This window comes from Oculina patagonica, chromosome 14 (assembly GCF_052425735.1).
Source record: "Oculina patagonica isolate OP01 chromosome 14, crgOcupat, whole genome shotgun sequence".
In the NCBI taxonomy this organism is placed as follows: Eukaryota; Metazoa; Cnidaria; class Anthozoa; order Scleractinia; family Oculinidae; genus Oculina; species Oculina patagonica.
In genome coordinates, this window is record NC_135771.1 from 14,477,196 (window position 1) to 14,497,454 (window position 20,259).

Below are 20,259 nucleotides of genomic sequence, written 5' to 3' on the forward strand. Positions count from 1 at the left end.
TTTGCACTTTCGTACTTAAGTAGTCATTTTTATATTTAATGTCCTTTTATTAAATTTAATATAATGTTTCTTGACAGAAGCATATAACTCCCTTTATATGCTTCTGTTCTTGATTCATGAACCTTCACTGACAGTCGCAAGTCCGTGCAAGTCAGGAACTTCGCTCTTTATGGGCTTCATTTTAGAGCAGAGATCTGGGAACTAATCAATGCACTTTACAAAATGGCGGATGGCTGAGACGATGGCGCAACTTTATTATCTCAGCTAGTTGAGTCGTATTTTTTGCATACTTTATTATCTCAGCTAGTTGAGTCGTATTTTTTGCAGATGGTAAAAAATCTCAATGTTCAGTTGGGCTGTTAAACTATAAACATGAGGATTGCGGTCTCTCGACGTTTGCTACTTGGGTTGCTGTCGCGCACCCTTCAAAACTCTGGGAACGCGATCTTTGCGAGATATGTTCACAATCGGACTTTTTCGAAAAGAAAATCACTGTATGATGTATTGGATGTGCCGCACACCGCTACACAGGATGAAATTAAGGCAGCGTATTATGAACTGTCACTGAAATACCATCCTGATATGAACAAGGGTGATGAAACCCAACACATGTTCCAAGGTTTGTAACTTTTTTATTTAATTCTATCGAACGCAGCATTAAACAATAGGCTTTATTGCTTTTCAGCAAGTTAAGTTGCGGGATTTTCTGCAATTTAGCATAGGATTTTATACCTGCCAACTTTTTCTGGGTCAAAGGCGTGAGATTTTTATCCTGAGAGTGCCAGGATTTTCGAAGACGATACGACAATGTCCGAAGTTTTCCGAAGACGTCCGAAGTATTCCGAAGACGTTTCGAACATCTCCCGATCCCAGTACGTGGACGTGTTTGGCTAAACACGACCTCGTTCCCAATGCTTTTTTTTCGTCAAAACTCTGTCATTTCGGGGAAGGTATCGCCATTTACTCATTTTACATGGTGTTTTATTTTCTCACACTGGTTTGAGATTTCATTTTTTGGAAAATGTGTCGTTTTTAGTTGTAATAACTTACATTTTTCGACTAGGCGTGAGAAATTGGTCCGTAAGCGTAAGTTGGCGTGAGATCGAAGTTTTCAACTCGCAGGCGTGAGACTCACGCCCAAGGCGTGAGAGTTGGCAGGTACAGGATTTTGATGATTTTTTGTCCCGCAGAGTTATTGACGCGTATGTGGTTGAGGGTGGGGGGGGGGGGGGGGAGAGTTGGGAGGTTTGGGTAAAGACAGGGCACTGCCCGAAATTTCTGGTAGGGTTTTTCAACCCGCTTTAGCATATCAAAACATTGATATGTGCTTACCTTAAATAAACGCAGCACCTCTGAACAAGAAATAAAAATCAGAGGAAAACAGCTAAAAGAGAGCTAAAATTCTGTCTGGAAATCGCTTTTTTTCAGGATACTGACAGGTGAGCCTATTCTAAAATTATTCAGCTTTTGTTTGTGTCGATTTTGGTCGCAAAAAGGCGAGGAAGAAGAGAGCTCAAAGCGATTTTTCTCAGAGCGTTCAAATTGTTTCCTGAAAGAGTTGCTACCCTTGTCAATTATTATTAATTTAATAAGAGAAAATTAGTATATCTGAGACTCGCTCGCACACAAGACAGCTCAGCATATGACAACAGGTGCTGTTGTGTCTATTGACTATGCATGAAGAAAAGCAACACAGGAATCAAACGAAACCACATGAGTAATATTCTTTTATTAATTTATTCAATTCCTCAATTGTTGTGGTCTCCCTGTGAGTAAATATTCAGACCTGACCCAAAAGTCAATGCCATATTTCAGTCCTGAAAGGATTTGGAAATCCCTGCACACTTCTCATAATCAAAAGGGCTGAACAACAGAAAATTGACAAAATATTTCTGAAAGCGCAAAGATAGAAACCAAACCCTAAGGAACAAATACAAATTAAGATGACCAGTACTAAGAGAAAATAATTATATACAGAACAGCTTCTTTAGCAGTTGTAGTTAGGTTTTCACATACATGTAATGCGTCTGAGTTCTCCCCCACTGATAGTAAGGAGTACTGCATGGCAACCCAGAGGGACTACAATATGAATATTATATAACAATAAACTTTCAGCAGATCTCTACACCTTACCGATACCCCCAGCATATACCCACCCCTACTTTTGCACAGTCACAAAAGCTACATGCCTATTGGCATGAGCAAGGCTAATGTGCCCAGTTTTTGAAATATGTTTTGTACACCCTTGCCTAGATTAAGTATGGTTTTAATATTTTTAAAGTCTGCCATTAAAATAAAGTTCAGGTAAAACATTGCAGCTAGTCCTAGTGAATTCAAACTCTGCCCAATTACATGTGTCTTCATGTTAATTTGTGAAATTCTGTAACTAATCATGCAACATCAATCAATCTCTATCGCATGATTTGTTCAACATCAAAAACAAAGGATCACTTCTTTCTTTTAAAAGGAGTTTTAAAACTGTTTATTTTTCATGCTGCAGAACTTACAAATGCATACAATGTGTTACGTAACCTTACATCAAGAAGAGAGTATGACAAGGAAATTGGAACATATTTCACCATGAGAAGTACAAAGAAGAGTAAAGTTGGAGAGAAGGTTCTACGACTGACAGATGAAATGTTAGAGATTGACATGAAAGGAATTAGACAGGTATTATACATAATGTAATGGTTACTTTATGCATAATAAGGAACGGTCAAGCTGATATTAAATTGCCAAGTGTGTAGTTTTAGGAAAAGAAACGGTATCTTTAATAAAAGCTTGAATAAATTCATTTTATACCACTTTCTAACTGAAATTTTGAAATCAAGCAAAGTTCTATGACTACGGTGCCAATTAAAACCTTAAAACCAGTCAACATTACTAACCTGGCAATAACATTACAAAAGGCTATTATGTCCATGTTACCTCCATTTGACCAAGGTAAAATTCTCAACCTTAGATTTTTGTTCATGAACCACACAGTTTCGTCTTGGTCCTCATACGTTCTGCACTTGGGGTTCACATGTGCTGATGTGCAAATGATTTCTGGCAATTAAGTACAATTAATTTAGATTGGCCCTCTCAGGTAAGTGAGCCATGGAATAATATTATAATTATTAATTGTTATTATTTGCCATAATAGAGTCGAGTATTCCTCAGCACCATCGCAACTCTTAGCACCATAATGGGCATTCCAGTGCGATTGCTGAATGTGTCTGTATCAGATGGTGGTCTCCGGTCACATGACATGAGAGTATTACAGCTATTGCGGCAAATCTGCGGTGGAACACTTGCTGCAAGTACAGGACTATCGATGGTGACGTTTGTCCCTGGAGACTTGCTTGGTGGCAATTTCTCAGCAGAAGCTGGAAGGCTGGGGTGTGTTGTTTCATATTAAACCTTTTACATTGTTCTATGAACTTGACCATATCTAATTCCTCCCTGCATTCACATAATTATACAAAAAATGTACATTCGTAGATAATATTGAATGAATGAATGAATAATGGCAGATCGTTTAAAATAAATAAATAAATTTAATATAATGTCTGAAATAATATGTTGTACATGAAAACAGATAATATATACAAAAGTTAATGAGCAAGTCTTTTGATCTTTTTTTACTTAGTCAAGTTATTAATTGTAGAGGCCATATTTCAAGGATCCATGATGATGCTTGGTTCTAAAATTTGCCACTTACAAAAAGCGAAAAACTGGCATCTACAAATAAACAAAAAAAGCTAGTCAATAGAAGTATGCAAAAAGCTGATAGTTATTCGTAAAGAGTTTTTGTTAATTTCAGTCATTTGTAGTTAAACACTTTTTTGTATTTCTGCAGTGACTTGAGCCATTTGGTAGCCTCTGTTCTCCCATGCTACCCATTTGCACCAGTTCCTGAGTACTCCAAATTTAACAGACTTCACTTAAAAGGTTCAACACATCCTTACAGAAGAAGTATTCATGCAGACTATATCCAAAGTGTGAGTATACATATTTGTACATGCCATGAAGCCATTTTAATGATGTACTCAGCAAGGAGTCTAACTGAAGAGGCTTCTAAAGCAAAATGTATTTAATTTTTGTATTGCCAGAATATTTTTCTGCAAACAGAGTTGTAAGAAACAGCATTTCAGTATTTGAGAGATAACTTATTAGAATCAAACACGCCGATTGCTTCGAGTCTGACACCGTTCTGGGACGTCCCTGTAATCTGAGAGCACCGGTTGTGCAATGACGCATAAATACATTTGATTGTCTGAATCATCAATAATAACAGAAACTCATGTAGTTAGATATCACATAACAAGTAACACAACTTGTCACATCTTCCCTATTCTCTAATTAACAATTAGATGGCAAGCTCGAGGTTTCTACCGGCTGATAGTTGGCGAGGGGCGAAGGCCCGAGCCAACTATCAAAAGCTGGTAGAAACCGAGAGCGAGCCGTCTAATTGTGTTAGCATAACCCACTGACCGATCTATTAAACTCAGAATATCGCTAGAATTGATTTATTGAAGGTTTTGATTGATAAAATTCAGCGAAAACTAAGCGCGCGCCCCGAGAGCCTTCTACGGATCGATAGTAGGTACCTGTGTAGCCAATCAGATTGCGCGATTACCAATAGTAGGTCAGTGTGGTTATGCTAATTAAAAAAAGTTAACTGGAGACAGACTCCTATATGAGGTCTCAAACAAAAAAACGTTCTCCTTAGGGGGTGATTACGTCTTTTAGCGACCCAGGAGGCTTCATTTGCCGCTGTGACCTCCGGGGGCCAGCGGTTTCACTTGGTACTAATGCAGGGTAGTTCTCAGGTGAGGCAGTAGCTTTGGCTTCCTCCCTTATGGGTGTCAGGTTGTCCGGGAAACACACGTCCTCTGGCAAGGTAGCCTTGTTTGGCTCGCCTGTCTTCATCAACTGCCTTCGATTTCTCCTGTAAACTGCGTCCCTACTTGAACCCTGAAGCTCCTGGGTCCTGCTGTTGCTGTGCATGTTCCAGGACTCCACGTTTTCTCACCGGGTAGTCTCGTGCGTACGGTGTCGCCGATACTGATTGGCTCCAAAGGTTTAGCTTGCTTGTTATAGTAGAACAGTTGCTGCTTTCTTTGTACCTAGCAGTTTGCGACTATCTTCTTCTGTTGGAAAGTTGCAATAGGGAGCCTGCTACTGGGAGCAGTGTCTTACAGCGGCGACCCATCAAACGTTGGGCAGGGCTGGTTCCAATTCCAGCTGTGGGCGTGTTGCGCCAGTCCAACAATGCTTGAAATTCTGATGTTCCGGATGCCTTGCACTTTCTAAACAAATTCTTGACAGTCTGGACTGCTTTCTCTGCCTTTCCATTTGATTGGGGATAGGTTGGTGACGACGTCTTGTGTTCAAATGAACATGTCTTTGCGAAAACTGTGCACTCGGCAGATGAGAACTGCGAACCATTGTCCGTGACTAAGGTGTCGGGTACACCAAATCTTGCAAATATTGCTTTCAGCTCTCTGATTATGGCACAAGAGGTTAGGCTGCTCAGGCGAGCGACCTCGATAAAGTTACTTAAGTAGTCACTGACAACTAATAATACTCTGTTGTCGATCTCACAGAGGTCAGCAGCGACTTTAGCCCAGGGCTGTGCGATGAACTTATGCTGCAGTATAGGTTCTTTCCCCTGGCCAGCGTGATGCGTCAGACAGATGTCACACTTGGAGATGTGCTCTTTGATCTCCGTGGTCATACGTGGCCAATACAGGGTTTCTCTCGCACGGCATATGCATCCTTCAATGCCAATGTGAGTCGCGTGTGTCTGCTCCATAAGTTCTTCCTCAGACTGCAGGAATGACAATCTGCTGACCTTTAAAGACAAGTTCATCCTGGATGGTTAATTCACCACGCAGGTCAAAGTAGGGGCGCACACATTCGGGAGCCTGTGCTCTGTTTTCTGGCCATCCACTTCTGATGATGTCCTGTAGCTTCTGCTGTACTGGGTCATCTGCTGCTGCATTTTTCAGCTGTTACCAACGGTCACCAGTCACCGGGAGCCAGACACGGTGATCTATGTCTTCTAACTCTCTTGAAAACTCGGTAGCATTCACCTCTGGCAGGTAGGCGCGACTCAGTGTATCTGCCAGAAGCATTTCTTTCCCCTTCTTGTACTTGACTTGTAAATTGAATTTCTGCAGACGCAACAACATCCGCTGCAGACGCTTTGGGGCTGCGGCCAATGGCTTAATGAAGATCGGCTCCAACGGTTTATGGTCTGTCTCTACGTTTACCAGGTCTCTGCCATAGACATAAGCATCAAAACGATCACAAGCAAAGACAATCTCAAGCAGTTCCTTTTCTATTTGAGCGTAACGTGTCTCAGCCGGTGTCAGTGCTCGTGAGGCGTACGCGACGGGCTGTCCATTCTGCAATAGCGTTGCTCCAAGCCCAGACTGAGACGCATCACACAGTAATGTGACCTCTTCCTTTAGATTGTAATAATGTAGGACTGGGGTGCGCGTCACCATTTCTTTTAGTTTCTCGAACGCAGTTTGTTGCGCTTCATTCCAGGCAAACACTACATTAGACTGTGTTAAGTCTCTTAACGGCTTGGTAACGTCCGACAGGTGTGGAAGGAACTTGGCAAGGTACTGGGCCAGTCCCAGAAGTCGTTGAACACCAAGCTTGTCTGTTGGGGGTGGCATCTTGACAATAGCTCAAACTTTGGCAGGGTCTACTTCTAGTCCCTGATCGGTTGCCATGTGTCCGATGAACAGCACTTGAGACTGTCGCAACTTCAGCTTCTCTGGGTTTAGGCGAACATTCTTTGCTTCGCATCGCTTGAGAAACTCGACGAGAGTTTTGTCATGGTCTTGTGTCGCTTCCTCAAATGTGTTGCCATATCCAACTGCAATAAAATCATCCACCACTACTTCAACCCCAGCCAAACCTTCAATGAGCTCGTGCATTTTCCTTTGAAACACTTCTGGAGCTGATGAGATGCCAAATGGCATGCGCTTCCAGCGATAGCGGCCAAAAGGTGTTTGGAAGGTCGTCAGATATGATGATTCTTCGTCTAAGCTTACGTGCCAAAAACCATTCCTAACATCCATGACCATGAAGACCTTTGCTCCATGAAGGCGTGTTGCGATGTCTTCTACTGTCGGGAGTTGGTAATTCTCTCTTTTTATGGCACGATTTAGGTCTTTAGGGTCAAGACATATCTGCAGCTTTCCATTTTTCTTTGGAACGGTGACCATGGAGCTTATCCATTTGGTGGGCGTGGTCACTTGGGCAATGACACCTTGGGCCTCTAGAGCATCTAATGTTTCCTTGAGCTGAGGCCTTAATGCTACTGTGACACGACGCGGAGCGTGTTGTACAGGCGGGACATTTTCGTCCAATCTAATCTTATATTCGCCATCCAGTTGTCCCAGGCCCTCACTGAAAACATCTGGGAACTGCAACATTAGCTCCTCTTTGGTTACTGCTGATGGCTGGTCTTCTACGGCATAAACAAGGGAACTTCCTGTCTCGGGCTTGTTGAGGAGGTCATTGTCCTTGTACTGTATGATGTTCATAGCTAAGCATGACTTGATACCGAGAATTGGGCAGATGTCTTCGTTGTCCACCAGGCGGCAGTCTAGAAGGTATGACCTGTCGTTTCTCCAAACGCGGATGCTGACGCGACCAATGACTTTAATTTTTGAGCCTCCATAAGCAACCGGTGATGAGCGTGCAATTCACTTTTTCAAGCTTCTCATCTTTGGATGCCTTCTTATAAACTTGTTATGGTAGCATGTTGCACTGGGCTCCAGTGTCCGGTTGGAAACGGACAAAATTACCAGACTCTAGTTTCAGTGTCACTAGTTGCGAATCATCAAGTTTCACAGCTGCTACTTCAATCTGGTACATCTCGCCAGCTTCATCATCGTCTTCTAGGTCAGTCGCCTTAACTTCCTTCGATGTACATCTAGATGCGAAGTGGTTCCGCTTTCCACATTTTAGGCATTCCTGGCCAATCGCGGGACAGGATTCCAATTTTTCCGGATGTTGATATCCACATTTTAAACACTCTTTGCCACGCTGCCCCTGTTTTCTACGATTTTTCGTTGGGCTTCCACGAGTTAGGTATGCGTTCCTGATCTCCTTTAGTTTTCTGGTCCTGATCTACTTTGTTTGCCTCCGCTTTGGCGACGTCTCCCACGATTTTCATCTGTGCGTGCATGCTTTTGGCTGAGCGACATATCTCATCTGTTCTCGCCAGGTCGAGTTTGGATTCTCTTAGCAGCCGCTCTCTCACTTTCGAATCGCGTATGCCGAAAATCGAGCGATCTCTGAGGTCATTTTCGTGTCGGTTATCGTGTCGAAGTCACATCCCTCTGCTAGCTTACAGAGTGCCGTCTTGTACTGGTCATAGCTTTCTCCAACTTCTTGTGTCCGACGATTAAATCGGTAGCGCTCGAATGGGACGTTTTTACGTGGCTGGCAATATTCGGCAAACTTTTGTAGAACTGGGACAATCTTGTCCTGGTCTCCTTCTTCGGCCCAGTCTGTAAATGTGGAACCCCTGCCTGGTGGGGGGTAAACATCGTGAGCCTCTTCTCCTATGACCGTAAGGAGAGTAGCCACTTGGACCTTTTCCGACTTCTTGTTTAACTCTGTGGCTAGCGAATAGCTGTTCCATGCCAAATTAAACTTTTTCCACTTCTCTGCGGCGTTTTGATCATGAATTTCCAGTGGTGTTGGTGGTGGCAAGCTAAATCCCGATGCCATTTTCTTCTATTGAGCGTGAATCCGGTCACCACTGCCACCATGTAAGAAACAGCATTTCAGTATTTGAGAGATAATTTAATAGAATCAAACACGCCGATTTCTTCGAGTCTGACACCGTTCTGCGACGTCCCTGTAATCTGAGAGCACCGGTTGTGCAATGACGCATAAATACATTTGATTGTCTGAATCATTAATAATAACAGAAACTCATGTGGTTATACATGTAGATATCACATAACAAGTCACGCAACTTGTCACAAGAGTCAAAAGAGTATCAAGACTGTTGCATTTTTCTTATCTACATTTTCTTCCTCTTTCCTTGCCTCTGTGACAAACATTGCCTAGAAGCCACAATTAATTTTTATAAAGTCTGGCCAGTACTTAAGAATTGCACTTATATTATATGGTAAGCTTTCATATCAGCATTTTTTAAGCTCCTTTTCTCTTTCATGTTAACTCTTTATCCAATGTTATGCATTTTAGGAACATGCAGTATTTTTGACAACATTGTATGTTACAGTGTACTGTACCTAATCTTGATTTCTTGAAGTAATATTGGTTTGAGAAATGGGGAGTTTGAGCGATGAGGGGTAAAATTGTAGAGTTCTAAATTATATTAATGTTTAGTTATCGTGAGGTTTCAGTGATAAATCAAGAATTCAAGATTCAACTGTATTCAATTAAATATTCTTTTTTGTTTTCTTTTCTGCAGGTTATGAAGCCATTTATTGGCAAATTTGGATTTGACTTTAACTTTGATATCCGTAAAAGGTGTGTAAACATTATAGTGATGTTTGTTTTCATTTAAGCAATGCGCCCTTTTTTTTTTTTTTTTTGTTTATCATCCCGTTTTATTAATTAAAAAAAAAAAATAAAAAAATAAAGGGCCGGTAAATGTTTTTAAACATCTACAGTTGCAAATATGTTTTTTCCCATATGGAACTCACTGTATTATTCCAACATTTGTTTTGTTGTGCCAGTGTTTAGGCAAACTGAGGTTATTATGATTTTATGCCCTTGATTCTGTTGCTGCTTATCCACCCTAAAATATGGGGAATTCTTTGTACTCATTAAAACAACAAATTATGGTACATTTTGTAAGTGATATGATTGGAAATGTAATGTACATGGCCGGAAATACATACAGCTTACTGTCCACCTGTACATCTGTTACTTCACATTGTTACACACTTATACTATGTACATAATTGAATGAGACTGAAGTTTTTGTACAGGGAGCAATGCTATATCTACCGGTACATCTTAATAATAATTTATTATAATTCTGTCATTTTTCTTTTTTCATAGGAGTTATCATCCTTTCTGGGAAGGTAAAATCTGCATAGAAAGTCTTCCAGTTCACAACCTGACTTCAGTTGAATTGAATGACAGTGGTACTGTAAAGAAAATAACAGGATGGACATTTGTCAGTGGAGCAAAGCCTATGACGGTATGTTTATTGTGCCACAGTCGAATATGCAGTGAGCACTTCTAGGACTACACATACATCTAACAGTCTGCTTATAAAAGGTGTTTGGTATTACATGAAGAAGTTTTGTAGCATTCAAATATAGGATATTGGCAATACTGATTTTTACTTTATTCAACGTTGTTTGAGCAATAAATACGTCAGCTTTCTTACACAATGCCAGATGTTGAATACTGTTTACACTGTCTACTTGTAGGTCAAAGAGTAATGGCTATACATTCTTATCTTGGCATTCTATCACACAGGTTTACACTAATAATGTTGAGCAATAGCTTTTAGTACAAATTTGTTCTGGTTTTACCAATGAGCAAGTTAAGCCGATGCTTTGACGTTATAATAATTATTTGTTATGGCGATTGTCAAAAGAGATCAAAGATGCCCAATTTTCTATTTCTTGAAGCATAAATACTGAGGGGTGAATGTTTTTGATTATGATATACATGTAAGCTATTTTAACCCCCTGCCATAACACACATTTTCACAACTTTAACTTTGACATGAGCAAATATAATGCACATGGGGATAATCCAGTGCCAAACTAGCATCCAATCCAGGGGGAGTAGAAATACTTCTAGTCTTTCAATGCTACAGAAAGAAGGAGATTTGCTCTGGCCTGATGGGCCATTTGGTTTAAGTGCCAGGCTTTTAGCCAGGATTTAAACAGTGGGAGTCCAGAATTTTTATAAGGCCTGACTTTGTCCCCATACATGTTGGAGGGCCTAAGGAGCATGCAAGGTGTTTTTCTGCAGTTATGAGTGCAAAGGTATCTAAAGATTTCCAAATTTGCTAAAAAAAAACCTCTGTTTAAGGTGGCCCGCGGGTAATTCCGAGAGCGAAGGTGCTTTTTTTTTTAAATCGAATTTTGGGAATGAAAACCGTAACCGATTTCTCTGATTTTTGGTAGTCATAATAACAAAATGTTCAAATTTTATAAAGCTTTACCTTTTAAAGCCCAAAATATAAACAATTGCGAGAAATAAGCACTTTATGAAAAACCTATTTTTCGAAAAAATGCGAATATTTTTAAAACCCGAAGATAGATTTTTTTCTAATTAAGGTCAATTTCTTCAAGTAAACCTAGGTTTCATGTGAGCAAGTTTCAACTAAATCGGCTGGGTATAAATTGCTGCACAGTTGACTGTTTATTTTTCGCATAAAAATATTGTAATTGGATATTTTCGCCAGCCATTGCAGCAATGCTTAATTAATGCTACGATCACTTCTGTCATTTGAAAGCTCAATATCCCCTAAAAAGTTGCTGAAAAATCTGAAACGATCGGATACTTTCCGCAAAAGTTATAATCAAATGAAGCATAAGTGGTTTACGGTGCAAAAATTGCAAATTAGAAAAAAAAAAAAATCCACCGATTTTTTTTTCTTTTAATTTTTAGTATGCAAAAATCCAACATATAAGCAAACGCCATCATTTAGTTTCGAGCGTGAAGCCTCGATGAAACTCGTCAAATTTGGCTCTTCAAGATAGCTACCTCTCGTCCTTCAGTTCAAAGCGCTTTGGAAACCCCTCAACTAACAGTAAATTATTCAAACCTGACGCATTCCCAAGAGTATTTTGCTCTCAAAGACATTCATTGCACAAAGAAATGCACAAATGGAAGCAAAGCTGGATTTTCATTAGAATTACAAAATACTCTTGGGAATGCGTCAGGTTTGAATAATTTACTGTTTGGTGAGGGGTTTCCAAAGCGCTTTAAACTGAAAGACGAGAGGTGGCTATCTTGACGAGCCCAATTTGACGAGTTTCATCGGGACTTCACGCTTGAAACTAGATAAGAGCGTTTGTTTATTCCCCCTTCACCTTCACCTAACTTCTTTGTGCCTCGTGGCACATAAGGCCTCCACAGAATGCCTCCAATTTTCTCTGTTGGCTGCAGCAGCTCTCGCCTCACCCCATGTACGCCATCCCGCACTGTTCCTCTCTCTCTCGACTGTTCTTCGCCAGGTGGCCTTAGGCCTTCCTCTCCTCCTTTTTAAGTCGTGAATGCAAAGAACGACTTATAGCGGTTTGCTGGAGAAATTCAATTAAATTTGTGTAAACTCCCTTGGTAACCTGGCAATTTTATATTAAGTTTAAATTAAGTTCAAAATGGCGGATGAACGTGTACAAGGGCTGGTTTCCCGAGTTGTAATGCAAACTTGTGGATGTACATCAGGAGAATACGAATATTTTTTCCTTTCTGGAAGGAATTTTTCTAGTGAGGCCAGTGCTCGAATCCACATTTACACACAATGCAATGGAAAGGATGGCCAATGCAAGGAAGCAAGAAACTTGCACGCCGAACAATAGCTTATTTTGAAAGTCCGCGGATATGAAATTATCTTCCATTGAAATGCAATCAAATAGTGGGTAAGTAATAAATCACCCTAAATAAGGCAGTATTTTCCGCTACAAATTAGTCTCACTCAGCAAGATTAAACTGATGCGTTTGGAAACAATTAGAGATATCTATAGTTGGCTTGCTTTGTCTTTCGGTCGATCATTCATTTGCACGTTCGTCAAGTTTTTGTATCTCGTAATATTTTATATTCGTTGTCACACTCTCGTTAACGAAGTTCCCAAGTACATCTATCTCATGACTGAAACTTAAATCAAAATTTCCTCTGGCATTCGTAGCTCATTAGGTAGCAAGCCTTATCATGTTATGTGAATGATAAATTTGCTCTGCTTTTGAAGGCAAAACTACATTTGTAAACACAGTATTATGCATCAAACCCTTACAATTATTTTTTTCTTCATACACATGGTCTGTCAAAAAAGGGACATATTAGTTCAACTGTGGTAATTGTAGTTCTCCAGGGGTGTATCATTGCACTCAGGTAATTTTTTGCTTTGTCAACATCCACTGAGTGCTATGGGGTAGACATTCAAAGAAATACTGAGAGAGTACTATTGTTAGCAGCTATTAATTTTAACGATTTTTTCTGAGCAAGATTTAGCGACTATATAGGGATTTTCCAAAAACTTCAAAAAATAGTAAATATATCGTGTAAACCAGCTTTTACTGGCTGGTGATGAATATATGGCTAAGATGAAAATAAATGTTCAGTAAAAGAAAAAGACTACCATATCTTGACATTGAATGAATATAAATTGCATTGCCTAAAAGAACAAAGTTACCAGTATCCATTTTTGTGTTCCATTAGGGTGGGAAGGGGGTACCGGGGAGGTACCAGGGTACTTGAAATTTGACCAAGACAAATTTTAGCAAGTACTAAATTAAGCGATTTTCGCCCAACTCACTAAAAGCGCTAAAATGTAATAGCCACTAATATAACAATAGTAACCTTAAGGTCGATTTCTGTACATGTCCTATGCCTCCCCCCCCCTTATCTCAGCCAAAAAGGAACCTGGTTGCATGCCATGCTGATAAATAACAAATTGCTTACACTTAGATGGTTTGTTGTACGTGTTGTCCTACAGATTTATTTTAACAAGGCACATAGAATTTTGAATTAATTTATAGATTCGCCAAAACAATATCCTGCAATACAACACATCACTGAACTCTGCATGGGGCTAGGCTGTCAAGAGGTGTGGGCTGGAATGAACATCCTCCTGCCGTAACGTTGTATGAAACACATGATCAGAAAAAGAATTTTATTTCAAATTTACTCATATATTTTTCACAAACAGTGAATACTGCTCTCTATAAATTGACTTTTAGCAGACTGTACAGCTTGAAAAATAAAATATTTGGAGTTATTGTTATTGACTGCTGAAAACAAAGAGTAAAAGATAAACAAGCTTTAAGGTTCAGATCCTTTAATCCAACATGGCCACCAAATCTTTGCAGGATGGCTGGCAATGTATAGAGATTATTTAAAAATGAATTAATAAGGCTGATTAAAATGCATTGATGATTTTCGTGGCATGTAAAGGGGTAAAGTAAACTTTTTGGTTGCAAGTAAAGATACCAGAAAAGGAAATAAGCAGCAGTTTTCATTTGTTACATGTATCACGCCTCTAAATTGATAATAAATTATGTTGGCTTTACTGTTTCCTGCCAATTTCAATTCTTAGAAGTCACATGTATGAGGCATCTGTTAGTTTCTTTTAATTATTTGCCTTCTGTCACAGTGTCTGCCATTCTTTAACAGAGAATAATGTATGTCGAATAATACCACTGTCCTGTATAAAATGGCTGAGCTACCTGGTTATTAATTAAAGAACCCTTTAGCAAATGTGAAACAGTTTGGTGGAAAAAAATCCCTAGCTTCTTTCCATTACCAGCTTCGCAGCATCTTAAGGTACCTCATATCTTGTTACCACTATACGTGTCTCTCTCAGCATTAATTATTTTAAGCTCTGAAATAATCTTCACTTCTTAGCTGCTTGGCTAGAAGGCCTCGATGGACTACTGGATGGTTAGTTTTCAGTTAGAATATGGGGTTATTTATCACTTACCAGCTAGAATTTTAAACATGACTCAACTGTGACATATGTTAACAGATTTCATAGACAATTACAAAAAATGTTGTTTGTCAGCAGACATTTAAAATTTATTTTGGCTAATTCTGGGCTATCAGTTTATAATATACCACATTCACGACTTTGCTAATAGAGCCTTTGATTCCTTCAGGTGTCCATGATAGGGCTATGTTGGTATGGCTGTTTCTGTTTCGTCGCAGGATATGCCCTATCATCTTCCATCTTCTCATCTTAACCTCTTCACTTAGCAACCTCGTCTCTGCCTTCTCAAGGAGCTCCCTAGTGGTAACGTGATCTTGCCAGTTTATTTTGAGAATCCTCCTGAGGCATTTGTTGTGAAACACATCTATTCGTTGGTCATCTTCCTTGTTCATCTTCCATGTCTCACATCCATACAGTAGCACCGGTACGACTAAGGTTTTAAACAGTCTAAGCTTGGTCCTCTTCGTGATGCTCTTTGAGTTCCATATTCTTTTGAGTCTGGCAAATGTGCCTCTCGCCTTGGATAGCCTGCTTTTCAGACCTTTCATTACTCCTCCCTCCTTACAAATGATAGCTCCCAGATAATTAAACTCCTCAACTTCGTCTATATCTTGCCCATCTACTACAACTTTCTCCTGACTCTTCCCGTTAATCCTCATCACTTTTGTCTTTCCTTTGTTGATTTTCAGCCCGAAACTAGACGCTTGAAACTAGATAAGAGCGTTTGTTTATATGTTGGATTTTTGCATACTAAAAAATAAAAGAAAAAAAAATCGGTAGATTTTTTTAAATAGGAAAAAGATTGAATATTTCTTAGTTTACAATTTACGAACCGTAAACAACTTATACTTCATTTGTTTATAACTTTTGCCGAGAGTTTTCGATCGTTTCAGATTTTTCAGCAGTGTTTTAGGTGGTATTCAGCTTTCAAATGACAGAAGTGATCTTAGCATTAATTCAGCGTTGTTGCAAAAGCTGGCGAAAATACCCAACAACAATATTTTGATGCGAAAATTGAACAGTCAACTGTAGAGCAGTTTCTACCCAGCCGATTTAGTTGAAACTTGCTCACACGAAACCTAGGATAACTTGAACTTATTGACAATAATTAGAAAAAAATCTATCTGTGAAGTCGCGTTTTGAAAATAATCGCATTTTTTCAAAAAATCAGTTTTTCATAAAGTGCTTATTTCTCGCGAATGTTTATTTTGTTTGCTCTAAAATTAAAAGCTCTATAAAATTTGAACATTTCTTATTTCGATTGCGAAATATCATAGAAATCGGCCTACGTTTACGTGCTTAAAATTTGACTTAAAAAAGAGCACCTTCGCTCCCAGAAATACCCGCGGGCCACCTTAAGATACACTGCACTCCATTTTTTCACAGTATTTTGTAATGCTTTGTGAAATTACTATTTGATTTGTTTCTATCATTATATGATTCTGGGAAGGAGATTATGTATGTACATGTAAGATTTGTTAACTTTTATTTTAGATTGCTCAAGTAATGGCAAAGGAGGTGCATCAAGTTTTAAAGCATCACTTCCCACAAGTTCCACTGGACATTGATAGCCACAGAGACAGAGAGAGCAGAAGTGAAGGCACAGGACAGGGGCTGATGTAAGTAAATACCAGTGTTTTAAAGCAGTTGCATTTCCCAAATTGTTAAACAGCACTTAGTTCATTCAACTTATCGTTTATTATTATTACCGTCTAAAGTTACAGTTATTTTATTGTTTTTCTTTCTATACTAAACCAGTAATGTGTTTCGTAAAACCTAGAACAACAAGAAACTCGTAGCTCTTCAAACTGTGCCTGATCATGTGACAACCCCATTCTGTGTGGTAAAAAACTGTTAAGTAGAACGGGTAGAGTAGCAGAGTAATGTAATTGTCTAATTGATGGTGTGATATATATTTAGTGTTGATATATATTTCAGTAGATGATAAATACTCGGACAAGCTCAGGGACGAACCATTTTTTGATGGGGTGGGGTGGGGGGGGGGGGGCGGTTGGGGCAATTTCCAAAAAAAATTAATAATAATTCCTCCACAGAAGAAACGGCTGGGTAGAACATGAACCACTGCTTCGCACAGTTAAAAATGGCAGGATGTATTTTTTAAAGAAAGGAATAGAAATTTTCAGTTTTGATGGCAGTCTGTATAAAATTTCTCTGGCCAGTGAATGAGAATCTGCTTTAATCAGTGATAAACAGGGACTTGTGTAAGTGCAGTGTAATGTTAAACAACAGCAATTCCATTATCACCTAAAGCTTTTCCTGTCAATAAATGTACTGTACCATTTTGTCAGCTATGAATTCAGTTGTTTAAGCATATCTTGCTGATACTATTTCCTCTTAAAGTGGCCTGACAATAAATGTAGCATTGAATCAGTGCTTGAGTGAGGTACAGTTTACATTTAAGGTCTGTTGTTTCGCAAACAATTGATTTGTTTGTTTTCCTATCAGGCTTCTTGCAGAAATGTCCTCTGGTGTTGTGTTATCAGGAACTGCGATATGGGAAAAAGGTCAGTGAGGTCTACAGAGGTTGTGTACATCAAAGAGGAAGTAGTGATCATAAATAGTAATTTATTTAATAATAGAGTATTATTATTTGTAATATAGTAAATGGTTTGAACCCAGGAGTATCAGTAGGTCGTATTGTGTGATCGTCTTTTCACTTGACTCTGAAGATGACTTCCGCTCAGGTTGTTAAAACGTCAGTCACCAACAACACTTCTTCTCAGAACTACTCTCACCCGGACGATCACACAATACGACCTATTATCATTTGTCTCACGATGTATAAAAGCTAACAGATTGTACATATAATTATAATGCTTTTTTCTGGTAATGCTAGGAATGACTCCAGAGAAAGTTGTGAATCAAGCTGTCAGAATGCTGTTGAAGAATGTAAACAGTGGAGCATGTATTGATACTCTGTTACAGGAACAGGTCACTAGTAAAATTTCATTTTAAAGTTTTTTATTAAGTACATGTAGCTTACCAATGTCGCTGTTTAATTAATCAATCTTTCTAACATTTCTACCAAGCTTATTTTAAACATTTTCTTTCTTTATTTCACTATTGATCCCATATTGACTATTACTATTTATTAACACTTGACTGGTCCCGAGGGACTCGGAAACAGTAAATTTTGTTTTATTTCCCGAGGGAAACATCGAGATTTGATAGAAACAAAATTAACCAGTGTCACACCAAAGGTTTTGCAATGTTGCCCTCTCAGAGACTTTTGGCAGGAAACTGTTATATTATTATTGGTTAAGGTTAGATAACATGGCCTTGAAGTAGCTAATGAGAGCATGCACTTTTGGGAAAAATAATTGTAAATTCCCATATCACTTATGTGTAGTAGCGTTTCAATATTGATGGCCTATTGCCACAAATAAAGTTGCGTTAGTACAGTAGATGCCAACAGTTGATTATCCTCTGTGCTCCATATGAGGCACAACAAAAAAATATATTTTCTTTGTGTTGCATTCAGTTTTATGTCAATTTATCGTCAGGCCATTGTGTTGATGTCATTGGCAAGTGGAAAGTCATCTATAATGATGCCACACCTTACTAATCAAGCAAAGGCTGCAATGCTGGCTGTAGAGACCTTCACAGAGGTACTCCTGTAGCAAGTACGATAAAACAGTCTTTACACGACTCCTTTGTTCCTTACACGACTCCCTTGTTCCTTTACTCTCCAGTAGTACCAACACCTAAATGTAATTACTAGTGCTGATGTACCACTCATTTCTCAGAACTCGCATTACAAGAAATGTATGGCAGCGGAATTAAGATCTTGCGCATTCTTGTTATTCCTGTAGGTCAAGTTTGATGTCAGCTCCAAGACGGCAAGGAGTGTACTGGTTGAATGTGAAGGTCAGGGACTTGTTAATGAGGAGGTGCTACCGGAAGACAACTATGAATCAGATGAAGAATATGAGTCAGATCATGAATATGAACAAGAAGACGAACATGAGAGAATATAAAACACGATATGATTGGAGTACCGGCTATCCCACAGCAGGCCGGACCTGGCTTTACTGCATTAACAGGTCAAACCAGAAGGAGGACATGCAGTTTACACCAACTGTGTTCGACAGGCCTAGGCTTTAGGGACATGTGTTTTTACTGCGTTCACTAGGCCTAGCTTGCAAGAAATGCAAGTTAACTGTGTTCGTACGGCGTTTGGACCTACTAGACGGGCAGTTTCACTGCATTCAAAAAGCTCCACTCGAAGTACGTGCGGTGTTAGGTACGTTCCAAGGGACTTACCAGCAGGATTTCATGTGGAGTTTTTAGGACTTTATTACGTTGTTGGGATTTACTTCAAGTGGACGTTTTATCGAAGAGCAAAGAGCTCGTGGTCATGTTCCGAGCGCCTCAGAGTTCGCAACGACTTACCAAATGATAAGCTAGTAAGTCCTGTCCTGTGTCATTTTGAGGTCAAGCCAACCGCCGGCGTGTCTGTGTCACAGACACCTGTTCTAAACATGGACAATTGGAACAGATTTAGATTATCTGGGGATAGGGGAGATTCTAAAGGGTACTAATCATAAAAAACGTCGAGGGATGGTACCGCTAAGGGCCTCAAACAGAGGATAGGTTATGGGAATCTTGTCCGATATGATATCTTATTATTTTACCTGCAACGGCAGGCGCAGTCTATTTATCCTAAAGATAAATATTTCAGGGCTCACTTACGAATTTTAAAAGATGTAAAATGTTGCCTAATTCGAAGTAAACATATTGTGAACAATAGACAATACATATTTATTCTCTCGTCATGACTTTTTTATTGTGCTTGTAATTTCTAAATGAAAATCTATTTTTTCTTATAACTTCAAAGCTTCCCCAAGAATGTGTGATACTTTCAAGACTGATCGATATCTCAGTTCTCATTGCAATATCAATAAATTTCAAAGAAAATAAAGAAAATCATCAGCTAGGAATTAAATGTTATAATCAATTGATATTTATGGTCTGTAAACTTACCTTGTGTTACATGGATGTAACGGTAACTAACGAAAATTTGTAATTTGAGATTACTTTATTTAGCTTGTGTAATAACTGGAAAAATTCTCGCGCCGTCATTAGTCGAGAGCTATGGCGTAACGAAAAGCCAGCCAATTATAAGAAATAAATAAATAACAACATTATTTATGTGTCAATGTATTTAGCTATACCTAAACTAACAAAAAGAGAACACTTTTTATGTTGCAAATAGTTTTTCCCACTTTCCAATACGCAGATAATGGAAACTTGCCCAATGTCTGATATTTGGGGCCAAGTAGGAGGGCCGAAGGGGGGAAAAAAACTCAAAAACGGGCCCCCCCCCGAACGTTTATTAAAGATGAAAGTGATTTGACTGTGAGAGGAAGGTGACAAAGAGAATGAGAAGAGACGAAGACTAGGCGTTAGTATCTAAGAGATATGAGGTAGATAGGAGTGGGAAAGAGGCAAGAGAGGACACACGCATTCCATGTAACCAGTCCAGGACCTAAATCCCATTCCCAGTGAAAATACAGGCAAATCCCAGTCAAAATAGGCAAATCCCAGTTCCCTTTTCCCCCGGCCCCCAAGTAGC

The 20,259-nt window shown here is 39.3% G+C and overlaps 2 protein-coding genes across 2 annotated transcripts; one reads left to right on the forward strand and one right to left on the reverse strand.

The window, feature by feature from the left end:
- Positions 1-224: 224 nt before the first annotated feature.
- Positions 225-19,901, forward strand: LOC144639426 (RNA 3'-terminal phosphate cyclase-like). Its single transcript, XM_078498753.1, has 11 exons — positions 225-619; positions 2,501-2,670; positions 3,146-3,381; positions 3,842-3,983; positions 9,458-9,516; positions 10,054-10,195; positions 16,158-16,282; positions 17,130-17,188; positions 17,521-17,615; positions 18,188-18,292; positions 18,497-19,901. Exons 1-11 carry the CDS (start codon positions 373-375, stop codon positions 18,659-18,661), a joined length of 1,545 nt encoding a protein of 514 aa, XP_078354879.1. The 5' UTR covers positions 225-372; the 3' UTR covers positions 18,662-19,901.
- On the reverse strand, positions 8,269-8,745 carry LOC144639063 (uncharacterized). Its single transcript, XM_078498322.1, has one exon. It carries the CDS (start codon positions 8,743-8,745, stop codon positions 8,269-8,271), a length of 477 nt encoding a protein of 158 aa, XP_078354448.1.
- Positions 19,902-20,259: the final 358 nt, after the last annotated feature.